Consider the following 17,427-nt stretch of genomic DNA (forward strand, 5'->3'; position numbering starts at 1 on the left):
GGTTATGGAGTAGGCTGGACAAATGACTACAGCAGCAGTGTAACTATGAGATACAACAAGCAACTAGTTTGGGTATTGTCTGGGAATCTGAAGTGAAGTAGCTTAATCCATATGCTGATTGAAGCATTCCACTTCTTTTTTATTTTATTATTTTCCTGAGACTTGGGGTGTTAGTGGTGTTCTTCTATTTGCTGTGCAGTGTGCTGCATTTCCATGCATTTCCTAACACCTAGCTCCTGGAGCTGCATGCCTGAGAGCTGCATCTTTGAGGTGGAGTAGAGAGCAGTTTGCTGTCTCAGTAATGTCAGAAAATCTTAAAAGCCTGAGCTGTAAGAACACGATCACTTCAAATATTTCCAAAAAATCCAATCTTTGTGGGAAAGGTAACTGACTTGTGGAGTTGTAAGTGTAAAGTCTGCTTTCCTCTTCTGAGCTGGCTGCAGTGAAATGAAACTGGCTTCATTTAACCCCACGCACTTGGTGAAGAGCTGATTGATAATGAAGAGCCTCTCCGTTTCCATGTCCTCTCTGACCCTGCATGGATTAATGGGGAATCACCAGAGGCAAGCAGCTGGGGCACAGACTGGAGGGGAGAGTGCAGAGAGTTATTGGAGAGTCCTGTGAATTATTTCTTGATCTTTAACAGGAAGACTTTGTACATGCAGTGAAAGAGATGTACGTAAGGGCAATAGATGATACTTATCTTCAGTAAAGTTGCTTGCTTCTCATACTAAAAGGCTGGCCTCATTTTGTCTGTTAGCGCCAGTGGAAAGATGCCAGCAAACATACAGATTTTGATTATGAATTCATTCAAATTATTTGATTTGGTTTGAGAGCATCCGTAATCTAGCCTGGCTTTTGAACTGTCACCATTTAACTGAGTTACCTGCCTTGAAATGATATAGGTTGGTTTGGATATGTTCATACGAACAGCAGATTCATTTTCATGATAGCGTGTAGAGCTTATGCTCATCTCATTTAAAATATAAGTTTATACGTTCTGTCCACATAGAGTTAAACTGGAACTTCACAAAGGTAAGCATTGTTCAAGGCCTGCAGGGTTTGACTTAGGGATGTGAGCAACAACTTAATTATAAATGTTACTGCAGATAAGGCATAATTATCATTGTCACTGACATTCAGTTCAGCTTGATAAAAACTCATCTCGTACGTGTACCTGATGTTTGCAATTAAAAACTCTTTCCCCCCTCCACTTTCTACAGGGCAGTTTGCAAAAAGGAAGAAGACCTCGCTTTGGTTCACAGTCGCCCTGCTGGTGGTGTCTACTTTCATCCTGACCATAGGGCTGGCAGCGACAACGAGAACAGAAAATGTTACTGTGGGAGGCTACTACCCAGGCATCATTGTGAGTAAAGAAGCCTACTCTAGGATATTGGGTACAACTAAATAAATTATCATCAGCTGGATATAGGATTATTACAAAGGAAAAGAAAAATCAGTTGTCTTGAATTTCACAGGAGGGAGATGCTCATTTGTTTTGATCTGGTTCTAGAGTGTGATTAAACAGGAAGGTAAACTCAGGTTTTCTGAATTGACCTAAGGGAGGGGAGGCTTTTAGGTGGCACAGGAGGGTCAAGTTTACACTGCACATCTGTATGCTGATCTCACGGTACTGTGGTGGAGCCTGTGCTTGACAAGTGAGTGGACAACAGGCATGGGATAGATTTAAATGGCCTTTCAGAGATTCACTGCTTTGATGGCTGAAAAAGTCACTTTGCTCTTGTGTCCATGTGCCAGGAATTCTGCTGGATCCAGTGCAGGGAAAATGCTGGTGATGGGGATATGGAAGCTTCTCCCTAGAGTATGCCCAACTTCTACATCCTCTTATACAGTCTTGGTGTCTGTCCTGCTGTACAAGTTCCCCTTCCAAAATCCTTAGTCTTGTTTTCACCTTGGGAACATGTACCCCAGCACATGTACCTGCACTGGGCACAAGACTTGTGTTCCATCTCTTTAACTATGTAGTGCCTTGGTGGCTTCTGGGGAAGCGTAGCCCTTCCAGGCCTTGCACCCATTGTCCTTTCCAATCTCAGAAGTGATCAGTCATACCCCAAAAGAGTGGAAACCTCTGGAGGAGAAAGTTTTTTGAGATGAATGGGTTGAATTTTAGAAAGAGTAAGGGCAGCAAATAGTCTCTCTGCCTTATTTAGTCTCCTGTGGCCAGCCACAGGAGGCAAAGGGTGCAAGGTGAAGAAAAGAGGTAGGCATCTGCTTAGGTATGTGGCTCCACCAGTGCCAACATATGCTGTGAGGTACCCTTAGTTCTTGTTCTCTGCAGAATGAAATGCCCAGAGGAGAGGGATCTGTATCTTCTAATACAGTGCATACATTTTGCATTGCCATTAATAATTGAACTATTCTTCCTAAGCAAGTCCTCTTACATCTTGGTGTCACGCTGAGAACAGGTCTTTCAGAAAGATAATTTTGGGATAATGATCTATAAGGAGCAGTGTTCTAAAAATAGAACAAAAAGTAGTTACAGGAATAAAACCTTAAAAGAATGGGTTTTCCTTTCATTAAGCTGAAATAGATAGATTAATCCCGATAAAAAGTCTTCTTTGGTAATTTTGAATTAAAGTATTTTAGAAGGCCACATTATCTGCATTCATTCCCTTGAAAGGAGTTTCATTTTTAAAGTAGATTTGGTATGATAAGTAATAAGCCCATGTGCACAAACCAGTTTATTTCAGCATTTAGGTTCTTTTAGGAAGAAAACAATGTCTATTCACTCAGAAAAAAATAATAAAATGTTTTTTGAAATATTAATCATTAGTAATCGGTTAGAATAACTAGACTATATCAGAACACTTTGAAAGCAAAACCTTTAGTAATAATTTTCCCTGTAAAAAGATTGTTGGAGCTAAATAGTTTTCATGAAATTCAGAATTCTTTTCATGCACACATAGTGTATTATTGAAGCAACAGAAAAACAATGGTTATTTATCAATGTAAATGTTTAGGAAGAGCTAAAGGTGCTGCACAAACCCTGTGTGATAACTTACCAAAAGCCTAGTTAGAGGAGCACAGCAGTGTTCCTGCCCTGCTGCTGGAGGTTGCTGGCTCATGAGTAGCACTGACAGACAGATGGACTAAGGGAAGGCCTTGCAAAGCTGAATAACCCTCCAAAGGTGCTCCTCTTCTCCACTGGCAGTAGAGGGAGCTTAGAAAGCTGTCATAGCACTGGTCTTGAACTTGTAGATAGCTAGAGCTCGGTAAGTGAATCTGACATTACATATTTAACTCTTGGGCTGGAAGAAATTTATCTTAAAGTTAATTACAATTAAAAATAAGTTATAGTTTGCACAGAATTTAACAATAAAATAATAACCTTGAGGATGGTTGATGTGACCTAAATCTCCATTGGTCTTAGGTAAGGGACTTTGGTCTTAAAACACATGTAGAATTAGACCCTTACCATGCAAACACCTACAAATGTGAACAGGACTGTTCACTTCCATTGACTTGCCTCTAGAAGCATTTGCAGATCAGGGCTTTAGGGTCAGATTCACAATAAAAGTTGGACATCTGCTTAGTTCCCATTGCTTTCAAGAAGAGTTAGGTGCCTTAATTTCTCTTTCTGTTTGGTGATTTGTCATTTGTTTTGGGAAAAGCTTTTTTTATAAATGCATCTTTTTAGCAGCAGGTATTAACTACATTTACACATCCGAAGTAATTTAACATACAATATTGCTGTGTGTAGGTGAGTTAGTATAATGTTCCACTTCGGAAGGTGTCTGAATTTACTAGATTACTGCTTGATCATCTGTTTGGGTTTAGGGCTCTCTTTGTGGAACAGGTTGCAAAGCTGGGTTGGAGCTTCAACCTTATTTCCTTATAAATACTGTTTATACTTAAGTATTTCATATCACTTCTCTGTGACTACTGCTTGTATTATTTTAATTAGCTATTTTTAAAATCTTTCAGCCAGGAGACCACAGAGTCCAGATATCCCAGTCATCATACAAGAAAAGCAGCACATATAACCCTAAACCAATCTCAGCAATGTCGTGGCTTACAACATGATCTCTATCTGGTTCTTTTTTTTTTTTAAATAATATATATATATATTTTTTTTTTCCTGTATGTGGATAATAATGCTCTGCTCTCTGCCCTCATTTGTAAGCCTTAAATGGGACTGCATGGATTGCTCCTTTTAGGATGAAAAATTGGGGCTGGAACCAGCTGTCATTTTGATGTAGCTGTGTTAATTTACAAAGTTGCTGTCCCCTGAACAATGTGTCCTTGCTCACGGTTCCAAGTCTCTCCCCTACTCAGCAGTCAGCACAGACGTGCTTGCGCACTCTTTCTTTTTCAAAATCTCTTCAGTACTTTTGCCTTTCTTTCACATAAATCTTCCCAGAGCACTCAGTAGCTAATCCCCTTTCCCTACATTTGTCTTCTTGAGGGGGAATCACGGATTCCTGTTGTTACGTTGAGCGATTGAAGTGCTTACAGGAGATTTGCTTTCTGCTGCGAGTGGTTGTGCGTAACAGCAAGGAATTCATGGGCCTTGCTCAAGCCCTTGGCTGGGACACTTCATCCTTAAAAACCTAACTGGGCTTGGAAAAGAGGCTTTGAACCAGATTTGGAGAGCTAGTGCCAGCCTTACTGAGTGCCTGCAGAGAAGCGTATATCCAGTAAGGCAGGGAGGGAATGCAGTGGAAACAGACCTGCTGGTGACACTGACACTCCTACTGTGGCTCTTTCTGTGTCTGTGGCCAGCTAAGTCTTAGGTGTGTGGCACTGAGGAACATCCTTTTCTCCAAGCCCACATCAGCCTGATGAGAATCCTGGTGCCAGGAAGGTCTGGTGAGGGCTGGAGCACCTCTCCTCTGAAGTAAGGCTGAGGTAGCTGGGGATGTTCAACCTGAGGAAGAGAAAGCTTTGGGATGACCTCATTGCAGCTTTTCAGTACTTAAAGGGAGCTTATAAAAAAGATGGAGAGCAAATTATTGCTCAGGCAGACAATGAGAGGACAAGGGGGAATGGTTTTAAACTAAAAGAGGGGTGATTTAAGTTAGAGGTTAGGAGGAAATTCTTCCCCCAGAGGGTGGTGAGGCCCTGGCACAGGTTGCCCAGAGAAGCTGTGGCTGCCCCATCCCTGGAGGTGCTCAAGGCCAGGCTGGATGGGGCTTTGGGCAACCTGGGCTGGTGGGAGGTGTCCCTGCTCATAGCAGGGGATTGGAATTAAATGATCTTTAAGGTCCCTTCCAAGCCAGGCTGTTCTATAATTCTGTGATAACATTCACCCTTTCCCTGACACACCCCAATTATCCCATCTGTATGATGCACCTGCTCAGATGTCACTGTGATGGTTTGGTATGTTGACCAAATAAGCTGACCTCATGTGTTTCTGTTGGTTTTGTTCTTTGCCTTAGCTTGGCTTTGGATCTTTCCTAGGGATTGTTGGCATCCACCTGGTAGAGAACAGAAGACAAATGGTAAGCAACTGCCCTTTTTGTATTATTTTTTTTGTACCTTAGTGTCTTAAGAACATGAAAAGCAGAGATTTCCAGCTGACTTAAAACTGCTGCATCTGCTCCAAAACATTTTTTTTTTTTTTTTTTTTTTTTTTTTTTTTACCTTTTCTGAGAAGTTTCTGAGAAGTATGAAGTGGCCAGTGATTCTCTCTGTATGGGGCAAGGGATAATTTAAGGGGTTATCACTTCTGGATCACTTTTTTTTTTTTTCTTGAGCAAATTAATCCCCTGATAGTTTGGTGAGTTCAACTGACTCAGGGCAGGGTCAGATGAGTGCCAGAATTTGGCCAGGAGTGTGTAGCAGAGAAAAGGATGAGGAGAGAGGTAAAATACACGGGATGTGCCAGTCTGAGCAGCAGTGAGCCATGTTCTCAGCTCTACCATAACACACGATCTCATCCTGCACGAGAAGTTTAAGTCTGCAACACTTTCCTGAAAATTTACATGTTAAGAGAAAACAAACCTCAGAGCGCTTGCTATCAAGGCTAGATCAGACAGGATCTGATGATACTTTGTGGTTTGTTTTTAGATTTATCTTGGCTTTGCAAACTGCTTGCTTTTATTTATGTGAGGAAGTCAAATAAAGTCCTTGGGTCCCTCTGGGCAAAGGAAAGTATATGGGACTTGTGCAGTCTTATACTTTCCTTGCTCTCAGCGAAAAATTGCAGTGTCTTGGTTGATCAAAAGCATGTCCAACGTGCACTGTACAGTAGACTGATTATAGCTAAGCATTATGAAATACAATTCGTTTCATAATGCAGAACCTTCACAGGTATAAATCAAAAGAGTGCCGTTGAGCTCAGAGGAGGAAATGATTGATTTACCTTGCATTTTGCTAACAATTTAGAAGTAGTCTGCTGTGAATTCCAGTCTTGATTTGATTATTTATAGTCAAACTTCTTTTGTAATAACTGTTGTTTGTTTGTTTTTGTTTTTGTTTTTTTTTTTTTCATTGTCTGAAAGTTTCAGTGGTGTATTTCAAGTATTCTCCTACTTTCAGCTTTTGTTTCTAGCTGTGTTTCCCAGAGTTGAGACTGATAAAGCCATGATGTTTGTCTGTGTCTTTTTCTGTTCCCTATTCCATTTTTTAAATGTGTTGGCCAATCTCAGGCAAATTTGGCAGGAAGGTAGAGAAGTCAGGGATGTGCAGCACCTTCAGGTTTTGTGGAAATTCATGTGTGGGTTCAGAAAAGAAGTGTAAATCCCCCTTGGTGGTAAAGGCTGCAGTGTCAGCTCATCACCCTGAACAACTAAGGAGTCCAAATGGAACATGACCTGTGAGATACAAAACTGCAGCAAGCCAGGCCTGATTAATATTGCTGGTAACAAAACAAATTATTTGTTTTTAAGAATTATTGTCCCTCATTTCTACACATAGGTATATGGTCTTAGTCTTTGTTTGCATTTACCAGACTGTAACAATGAAAACTAGTTTCTAACAGTTATGATCTGGCTGTTGAAAGATTGTTGTGTTGGGGAACAGACCAAGAAGGTAACTAGAAAGTTTAATTATACGTCTTGTCTTGAGCATCATCCACAGTGTGCTAAGCCTGGAACACTGTCTAAAGCTGAGCTGCTTGTTTTCAGACGCTTTGGAAATGAGTTGGAAAGGGTTTACATCATACCACAGCTGAGGACAGTAATTATTCCCTGGAGTGTAACTGAGTGTATTCAATTGAAAAGGTTTAGGGCAGCTTAAACAAATTTGTAGTCATCAATAAGACTTCAAAGACTTAGATAAGCATAGAAATGTAACAGAGATATCATTTTCTGGTAACTAAAAATTCTGTTCATTGCATCATAACAAAAGTGTGTGGGGAAGAAAAGGAATTATTTACTCAGTTACTTCTATTTTAACTGGAGTTCCTTTGAACAGTTACATCTATATAATTTGGGTTTAACCCAGTGTAGCTCTGGCAATTTTTTGGCCCTTGTAATGACTCAATGTTTCATTTTCGGTTTTTAAAATTGAAAATGAATGCAGGTTCAATTACACTAGAGAAAAATCCATTTTAATTGACCTTTTCTGCATATATCTATTTCTCTCTTTGTCTTGAAGTTGTATTTATTTGTGACCTATCATCTCTAAGTCTGGATTTATCCATGGTTTATGAAATGCTAAGTGCAATATGAAATATGTAATGGTTAGCAGAGCTAGTCCAGCAAAAACCCAGCACTCAGTAAATGCAAACACAGGGTTTGAGAAGGAATGAAAGCACAGTTAGGCCAAATGGACAATAGTTTGTTCTTAAAACAGAACATTAATAACATTGCACTTCTTTGACCTTCTTCTTGGCATGCCAGGGCCCACAGTGGGAGTTCAATGTGCTGACCAAGGTATAACCCTTAATTCAAAGGAACTGCTGCTTGCAGAATCGGGCTCTGCCTCATTGACTAGCATGATTTCAGCTGAGCTCTCAGCATTCATGCTTGCCTCTGTTATGCAGAGCTTGGCACCAGCAGAACAAAATCTCCCTTTGACTGAGGATAAAATGCCTTTGCACTGATTTGGGATGTTTATAACTAGCAAACAGCAGAAATGAAAGCATAATGTTTTGCTGTCCCTTTTTTCCTCCCTTTTACCCCACAAAGCAGGTCACGGATCAAAGAATAGCATAGCTGTAAGTCATTCCATTACACAGGCACACTTAGTCCAGCCGGATGTGTGGAAGATAATGTACTGCTCAAATCAAATGGATTTGCTTGCAAGACACGAAGTCTCCTTGCTTGTTTGCTTGCTTGCCATCTCCTCATGTTACAGTACAACATATTTCCCTTTAGAAAATGAGATGCTGAAATTACATACAGAGGTAGGGAAGGCTGGAGCGTGCTGGGGGTCTGTGGCTGTAGGGCTGAGCTGAGAGCTCTAGGCAGTGCTGAGCAGGAAGGTAGACACCTCTTTCAGCAGAGTCCCTGGTGTTTCCAAAAGGATGGTTTTAAGCACTGCAAAAGGTTTCTCCACAGATAAGTGTGGAGGTAGCATGAGCTAGCACCAGAAGACTCATCACTGTTTAAAGGTGCGGTGTTAGTAAGACACAATGCATATGGTTTTGGCTAACCCTGTGGAAAAAACAAGCACTGTCTCACACTTTCCACTCACACATCTCTCCAACTCATCAAGCCATTCTGTTCACAAGGCTGAAAATGAATGTGCTGAAACAGTAGTGCCTCCAAGAGTGACCAAGAGATACCAGGGCACCATGATAACTGTCGGGTTTTGGAACATCTGCAGTATTACGGTGCTGCCTGGAATGTATGTGAGGTAATATTTAATTACTACTTCAGATTATTTTCTTGCCACTAGACTTTGTGTCTGTTGCAGAAGAAAAGCTTTTTCAAAGAGGTTATGTGTGTGAGCCAGTTTTCAGAAGTATACGAGCCAAACCTCTTTTGTTACTCAAAACCGATTATATTTTAAAAATAGATTTTGTCTATCAGAAAATCCCCCCTGGGAATTTTGTGTAAAGGTTGTGGTTAGCAATACGTATACAAAGAAAAGATACTGATGCAGATACCTACTCTGCTCTGTTCAAACAAATTGTGCTTTGTTTTCCTTTTCATGACAATTGAACATCCTGACAGCAACTGGCTTTCGTACCGATTTTCATCAAAGATGCTAATTACTGATAGATTCCATATCACACATTAAGCTAATTAAAGCAGCTTGTTTACCTTAAGAGAAATACAGTTACAATTCTGTAGACCTCCTGAGACTGTCTTTGTTGTTCCTGCACAAATAAATGGAAAAAAAGTCTTTACTGTAGCACCGGGGAACATGCAGATCATGTAAAGGTAGTTGTCATTACGGGGGTATTATTTCTCACTGGAACTCAAGCTGCTGAGACAGTCAATAGTACTTAACTTTTTAGTGATTACTTTTCTGTGTGCTTATATTTCACAGCATCCAGGGTAAAACAATTAATGTTGATGTAAAAGTGATAACAGTGGAATAAATTAGCAATCATCCTTGTCTTGTTTAGCACCTTTAAAATGATTACAACTGAAAAGACCTATTACCATCTTTTCAGTCGTAAATGTGCACTAGATTTTGTGGTGTGATTTAGCTGCATGTTTTAGAAGCAGGCACAGAGATTTGTATACAGCTAAACAGTTCACATTGACACTGACGCTTGTGTGAGCTCAAGCATGTCTCTTCTTTACATATCTGTGTTTCTTTCAAAATATAACAGCATCTTATTAGCTGATAAAAGTCAAGCAGTTTATTCTTTGAGAACTTCTTCTTGGTCACTTATGTCTAGTTCTTAGACTGCTGCAATGAGGTGCCATTTAGAGGCGTCTCTTTTTCCCTTTAGATTCTAGAAGGAGCCTTAAACAGTGATTTGGGTTGGACTATTGAGTTTTATGTAGCTGAAGAGTGGTAAGAACAATCCAATATTAAGTGACGGTTATATTTGTCTTGTATAATGCTGAGGAGATCACAAAATATATCGTACCATAACTCTGCCCAGTTTTAGAGTGGTGCAGTCTGTGTCTAGACTGTCCAGTCTCCTTTTAGACTATAAACATGGAGCCCTCCTGGATATTAGCTGCTTTATTTGGCAGGAAGCTGCTCTGTAACCCCTTTCTAATCCTTCTAGTAAAGTCATATGCAGAAGCAAAGCAAAAAGATGGAGGTGTTCTGAAGTTCAGTTATTTCAGCTGAAGGGGAAGAGGACAGGTGTGTGTCTGTGGGTATGAAAGCAACTTCCAAAGTGAAGTCAAGTGAAATTAAGAGAATAAAATTATATAGGCAATACAAATGTAAATAGTTGAAAAGCTGTTTATATTATATTTCAGTTAGTATGTTAAGAGAGACTTTATTTGTTAGGATTAAGTATTTCATGAATGAAGGACCAAGTAAAATATTTTATGTTTTCTAATGCAGATCTTTGACCTTGTGTGTTAAAAGTGAGGATTTCCACTACATAATAAATATGCAACAAGTATAGACATCAAAGTCATACTTTATGGCACCTCTTGTCTTCTGTAAGGTTTGAATGACTCAGTATTATTAATGACTCAGTATTATGACATGTTCATTCCAAATGTTGAATATGGGGTGGTATTTTCTGTTATTCCCCCCCCCCACCCCCCCCGTTTTCTGTGTTTTGGCAGAATCAGAGAAAGGTTTAAGTTGGGAAGGGCCTTTGGTTCAACTAGTTACTTAAAACAGGGGCAAATTCAAAGTTAGATCAAGTTGTGCAGGGTTACATGTAGACTCTAAATGTCTGTAAGGATGTGGTTGACTGCTGCCTCATGCCATGGTGTCTTCGGTGAACCTGCTGAGGGTGCAGAGTCAGAGTCAGAGACTCAAACCACCAATTCCCTTTAAATCCTCCATCTTATTAAATGTAAGTCTTTGGGGACGTAATTCCTTTAAGATCTGTGCTTGGAAACATCACACAGAGTTAAGTGCATAACAGAACTTTTTTTTTTTTTTCCTGCCAGTTTGTTTTCTCATGGTGTTTATGTAATGAAAGCATTACTGTCACACAGCTGAGAACAAAAGTAAACTTTATGACCCATGAAATGTGTTTGTGGAACAATAGAGAAATCAATTATTCTCCATTGCAAGCAGGAGGCAGGGGATAAAAAGTGTTGGTAAGGAATCCTGGACAAATTCTCATGTGTGCACGGGTGAGAAGGTGAGGCAGGATGTGCCCAGAGAAGACAGGCAGTTTCTGATCCTGTTTGAAGAACGAGATCAAATTAAAGAGATGAGTATCCCAGTTGGCCAGATAAAATCTTCCAGACTCAGCAGGCAGAATTTCAGTACATGAAAGCTTGTAATTTGTAATGCATTTTGGATAAAGAGCATACACATATCAGAAAACAGAGCAGTCACTGTAATGTGGAAGAGGGTTTGTAAAGACACTAACAGACTTTGGTGTTGAAAAAGTACCTGCTGCTGAACAGTGTCAGCTGTAAGTAGCCTTGGTCTATGTCAGTTCCACCATTTTTCACCAGGAAGCACAAACTTCTGTGACATACAACATGCTATTTATTTCTGTTTTATTGTTCTCATACTGCTCTGAACAGCTGCCTCTGTTTAAGTGATGAAATGAGCTTGTTCCACTTGCATCAATAAAAGAGCATCCATGAAAGGAAAAATGTGCTGGATTCCTATAATGTCAGCACTGCTGAGCAGTGAATCTAAATTTATGTTTCACTTTTGTGTCCATTCCACTTAATACTGCATTTATTTTTCTCTTCTTGTCTGTATATTTGATACCCCTAAATCTGCAACTGTCTTAACCCATTGTTAAATAAGCTCTTTTGCTGATGTTTGCAATGGGAGTTCTTACCACTTTGATGTTTCTGGTGGACTAAGGCTTGCTTAGGCTTGTTCCAAAACCATTAGCATTTCTCCAGCTGTGAAATTCAGCTATTTTTGATTATTTTTATTTTATTTTTTCCCTTCTGATTTATATGAGGACTTTTTATTTTTTCCCTTCTGTTTTATATGAGGACTCTGTTCTCATCAAATCCAAGACATCCTCTTCTCCTTCCACATTACTCCTCTTGCTCCCCTGCAAGTCCCAGGCAAAATGACTGAGGCGAAGTAAAAAGAGAAGAGAAAGCACAGAAAGAAGTATTGACTGCAGGTTGATTTCATAGCACAGGTACTTCCATATCTAGAGTCCCTCTACAGCCAGTGGAAAAAAGAGAGTTTCAGAGAGTATTTAATCCCATCCTGTAATAGGTGTAGAAGGTATCTGGAAGTGCCTAGCTCTCCATTGACTACAGAGGAACAGAGATGACCAGCTGAAATACTCAACTGTAGAGATGCAAAAAAAAATACAAATAAGACCATTGCCAAATGACAGCTCTTGAAACAAAGTAGTAATTTGCAGTTGTGCTTCTATTTAGAAATGTTAGATTAGGAAGGCAAGGACTTGGGAAAGCAGAGTAAGATGACTGGAGAGCACGGTCTCCTGTAAAAGCACACTACATCTAGAATTGCCCCAGGAAGCCTCAGTGCTCCTCTATCTAGTAGTTAGAAGCTGAAAGAGGGGGAAAGGATTTTGATCGTATAATTGATGCCCATTCTGTTTGGGCTGAAAGAAAAACAGAACAGCTATTTAAACAAATCTCTTTAAAAACAGTTAGAACATGTGAGGAGCAGAGCATCTGTGTTGCACCTTCTGGAAGGAGAGAGGATCGGTCATTAGGGTTGCTGTATCAGACCGAGGAGAAAATACATCAGTGCTGTTTGAATCAGTAACTGTGTGGTAAAGGTACTGGGATGTGAACAGGGGTCCTCAGATGCTATGAGGGCTTAAAATTGCACAGATAATAAAACCAGCCCCATGCCAGGAGATCAAAAAAACTTCAGGTTGCCTTCTGTTTCTTGTCTTGGATAACATGAAGCAAGTACAGCTCAGTCTTTCGTCTAACACTGGTTTAATAACATCTGCTGGCCTCCAGTAGCTGGTACTCTCCCAAGAATTAGAGTGTTTCAGCAGAGATGAGAGACAGCACAGCAGCAGTAGTGATAATTTTAATCGATTCAAGACAAGCATTTACTCATCAGTGAATGAATTATCTTGAATTTGATATGTTCTCTTTATTTACACATACATCAAATTCATTCTCTGGCTGCAGTGTAACAGTGGATCCAGTTTTAAAGTTTAAGAGCTTGTACTTGATACAGGTTGATTTCATTCAGTTGGTTGGTCATTCCAGTAAGTACTTGCTCATAAAAAAATTTGAAATAATTTTCTCGCTGTTTTAGATCTAGATTTGTAGCTGATAATAGATTAGGAGAGAAGGAAGAACATATTAATCAAGGAGCCCTTCTCAATAACTTTGGCTCATGTTTCATAGGAGCTAGTGATTGAATTCCCGTTGTTCTTTCCTTGCTTGAAGATGAAAATACGGGAAAAATCACCTTTATTTCATACAGCATCTTCCACAGAAACCAGATCTTCAAATGTTTTAAGCAAGTTAGAAGAAAAGACAAGATACGTTACAGAAAATTAATGGAAAGTGGATTGGTGTAAATCATGGATTAGTTCAAGTTCATTTCTAGACGGTGAAACCATCTGAGAGATAGAGACTAGGGAACTGAGTTAACATACAAGGTTTTTATTTGGACAGTGCAATGTTAATGCAAAATGCTTCCATTACACCTCTGTAGGTGACTGGAGTTGCAGAAGAGTTAAGTTGCTGTTCTCAAAAGCAGTGAGAGTGGCTCAGTGCTGCTGACTGACAGGGAGGGAGGAGGGAGAATGGGAGACCTGCTGTGTGCATGGTTGGCTGCGAAAGCCCGGTGAGGAAACTTAACAACAGGAGTATTAAGGGGCAGTTTTGAACCATGGGCTCTTACGTCCTGAAGAAGAATGGCAAGAGGGCTGCTTGGGAATGGTTGATACATTTATAATGATGTCATTTTATTCCTGTTCAACAAGGCAGTAGTGAAGATGTTGTAAAGGAGGACTCCCTGATTTTGAAATAAAAACAAGAATTTAAGACTAATAGAGGTGGGGAGCCGGTAATGAATGTGCTGATGGATGTAGGAGTAATAATAGATGGGTGCTCCTGAAACAGGGTGCCCCCATGCTAGACTGTGAAAACCATTAAGAAAGCCAAAAGCAATGGGAGAAGAGGTTGAGGTGGGTTTGCCTGTGCATCTCTTAAGTAAAATATTTGTTTTGAAAACATGAAGTCCTTCAACTTCCAGCTGAAGGAAACTGAGGCAAAGCCAGTTGAACACCCAGTTAGTCAAAGTGTGCAGGGAAATTTGCTGGGAAGAAATCATTGTGTATGTGCAGAGGTATCCATAACAGAGCATCTGCAGCAGAGAATCCAGTGCTGATAGCAGAAAGAGAGGTAAAGGAGAGCAGTAATGCTGCCTGGTGACTCAGGTAAGTCTTTATTCTTTGTAAAGATGTTCAGACAGTTATGTGACATTATGCACTTAGGGAGATTGCTGTGTGGGCCAATTCCTCCCATCTCCATAACTGTCGCAGCAATTGTCACAGGTAAAGTCCCCAATAACTCAAGAAGTTTGCTTACCTGACCAGTAAGGAAATTGTCCCTTTCCTCCACATCTCTTTGTGTGCCTGGAGGAGCTGGAGTGAGCAGACTCTGTTGCCTATGTTCCTTTTTCCTCTGTGTTACTTACGTGTGCTACACAAGCCCTCTTGGGCTGGAGGAGGGCTGGGACTGTTAAGTCACCCTGTTGCATGTTTCCCGACCGTGGGCACTTCTGTCGTCCCTTGTCATTGTGAGTTGTGAAATTAATGAATTATCTGCACAAGTCAAGCAAAAAGACCACTGGAGGAGAAAAAGAGAAAGCAATATTCATTAACTGTGCCTACATATGATGTGAATTAACCGTGCCAATCTAAAGAATAACAAAAGATGTTATTCTGCCTTTTACCATTCTGTATGTGGGGCAAGAAAAAAAAAAATCTGAATGGAGATGCTGCCTTTATTTTCAAAGTGGATTTTGATCTTATTTTTTTCTCCTTGGCATAATAATTGATACCTCTCATGCGGTTTCTGTATTCTTTACCAACATTTGTTTATCTAATTACTTCTGCCCTTTTATGCATGCAAGTTTGCTTAAATTCCTCATGAGACCTTTCCCCTCCCCACGTTCCACCAACTGGCCTTTTCACATTTCTGTTCTTCCTAATTAACCCTGACACCGTGCTGGCAAACAGCAAACTTCTTCACAGGCAGGAAAACAAAAGTCTCCTTGACCACAAGCAGCACAACCAATCCAGCCCTTATCATTTATTCATTACTGCTAAAACCTACCTTTTACTTCAATAAACCCTAGGAGTGCAAATTACATGAAAGAGGTGAGAAAACCTAATAGCTGCTGCCAGCACTTCTCCTTTCTTCCCTTTTATCTTGGTCGCATGGTCCCACCAGCCCATTTGTGCTAGGTCTAGTGCATGTCCCCCCTTTTAGCAACCTGGATTTACTTACTTGGGGAAACAAACAAGTTTTCTGCCTCGTGAGTGAATTACACTAGCTGGCTGTGTATTCAGGCAAGCACCAGAGCTGGCATGCAAGGGTGGACCTCTTGGGGACAGGCAGCAGGAGACAGGGCTGGAAAGGCAGGATCCCAGAGGCAGGGGTCCCAGCCCTTCTCTTCATGAGCTGTACCAGCACTGGTGCTCTCAAAACAGACATTTAATGTTTTCTTTTTCTCCCCTCCTTCATCTGGATGTCAGTCTAGGAAGCAGTTCTTCGGCCATTGGTTGGGCAATCACAGAAGTCTGCATCATTAGGAATTTGTGTCATTGTAATTAGTGCTATGACTGGGATTGGCATCAATGAATAGCGAACGGGAACCAGTCAAAACCTCCATGGAATTAAACTGTATTTTGGGGAATGTAATGTTAGGGATAGCCTTCAACAAACTGCCTGGTCCATTTCTTTTCCAGATACGTTTGCTAGAATCTGCATGGGGATAAAAAGGGCTTTATAAACCTGTGGCATAACATTTACATAGGCTGTTGCAAAGCTTTCACTTCTCAGAGCAAAAGGCACTGGCTGACAGCATTTCTCAGTTTACATTGATGAGGGTAATTGCGATTCTTCCTCTGTCTGGAAAGAGATCCCAGAGAGACTTGATGAAGAGCACAGTACTCAGAGACACTGAAGGCTGTGCAATGCAAAAAGCCATTTAGGATGAAAAAAGAGAGTCTGTTAGATATAATGTAACTTACATTTGATACCAAGGTGATTTAGAAAACAAAAATCCATAAATTACCTGAAGTATCAGATCTACTTAGTCTAAATTCAGAGGATGAGACACTTCAGAAAGCATCTGGTGCTAGAGGTGATGGTCATTATCTGAACAGTTGTGCCTTTTGACTGAAAGTGGGTAGGGGATAATCCAGAGCCATGAAGAAACCAGGCATCTGCCAGGACTGTGACCTAGTGAGCCTCACAGAGATGCTTCACAGGGGTATCTAAAACAGCTGCTGAGGTACTAGCCTCTAGCTTGTGCTGGGGACTGGTGTGATTTTCTATGTCTGCTGGACAATGTTCTTTCTGAAACCTATGTAAGTCAGTTTAAGTCAGAAGGCCTCCCAACATGACCGAGGAGAGCAAAGTCAACTCCATAGCTCCTGTCCATCCTGCAATTTACTGTGCACTTTTGTATGGGTCTCTTAGAGCTATCTGGTGAAATTGAAAGGCCAGCATGCTCTTATTAGGTGATTTAAGCTCTCCCCATGAGTGGAAAATGTTGGTTTAGGGATTGTAAATCATCAATAAATTGCTCATGTGTGAAATGAAAAGCCACCTTGAGGTCAACTTCCAGTAAATTGATCCTGAGCTCACACAATTTGGAAACACCTGGCTAAGCCCACTAATTATGTGATTGACTGCTATGACTTGAAAAACAAGATAAGGGTATCAGACAATAATGACTTAATCTGGACTTTTAAACACTGCTGCTTTTTCAAATCAAGAGATCAGGTACTGTAACAAATGTACCTGCCACAGGGCAGCACAGCCCACTAGTCTGCATTGGTAATAACTCCCTGCAAGGAGCCCACAGCCTTATTGATCTTAAGAGTTTCATGCCAAGATTTTTAGATAGCCAGGTTCACAAGACATGACCTGTTATGCTGAAGAGACAAGGGACAGTGGGGGTTGAAGGGTGGTGCAACCAACAGTGGTTTCTCAGGGTTTCAGCTTTACTACTGCAGAAGGGGGCCGGTTGCAGGGGATGTGCAGCAGGTTCCCAAGATCAGCCAGTACTATCAGCCTCAGCCACTTCTGCTTTCCCATCTCTTCCCCACACAGGGGATTCAGATCACTCATCAATCCCTGTGTCAGTGCTGGCCTACCTGTGATTACAAGTTGCAATCTGAGAGCCACAAGCTAGTGAGAGATTAAGAGTATATCAGAAAGCGTTCGAAAGATGTGATTCTAGTTTGGACTTCTGCTTTTAAGT

The 17,427-nt window shown here is 40.7% G+C and overlaps 1 protein-coding gene across 6 annotated transcripts in view; it reads left to right on the top strand.

The window, feature by feature from the left end:
- TMEM255B (transmembrane protein 255B) overlaps nt 1–17,427 on the top strand; it is a 67,861-nt gene that overhangs the window by 9,470 nt on the left and 40,964 nt on the right. For all 6 annotated transcript variants that reach the window (XR_014685401.1, XM_084495674.1, XM_084495675.1 and 3 more), the window contains exons 2-3: nt 1,224–1,366; nt 5,400–5,462. Coding sequence is in view for 5 of the 6 variants with exons in the window: in XM_084495674.1 (XP_084351800.1) it covers nt 1,224–1,366; nt 5,400–5,462 (206 nt within the window). In the remaining variant the exon portion in view is untranslated. The remainder of the gene's footprint in view (nt 1–1,223; nt 1,367–5,399; nt 5,463–17,427) is intronic.

The sequence above is a fragment of the Aythya ferina genome, assembly GCF_964211825.1.
Source record: "Aythya ferina genome assembly, chromosome: 1".
Taxonomy (NCBI): Eukaryota; Metazoa; Chordata; class Aves; order Anseriformes; family Anatidae; genus Aythya; species Aythya ferina.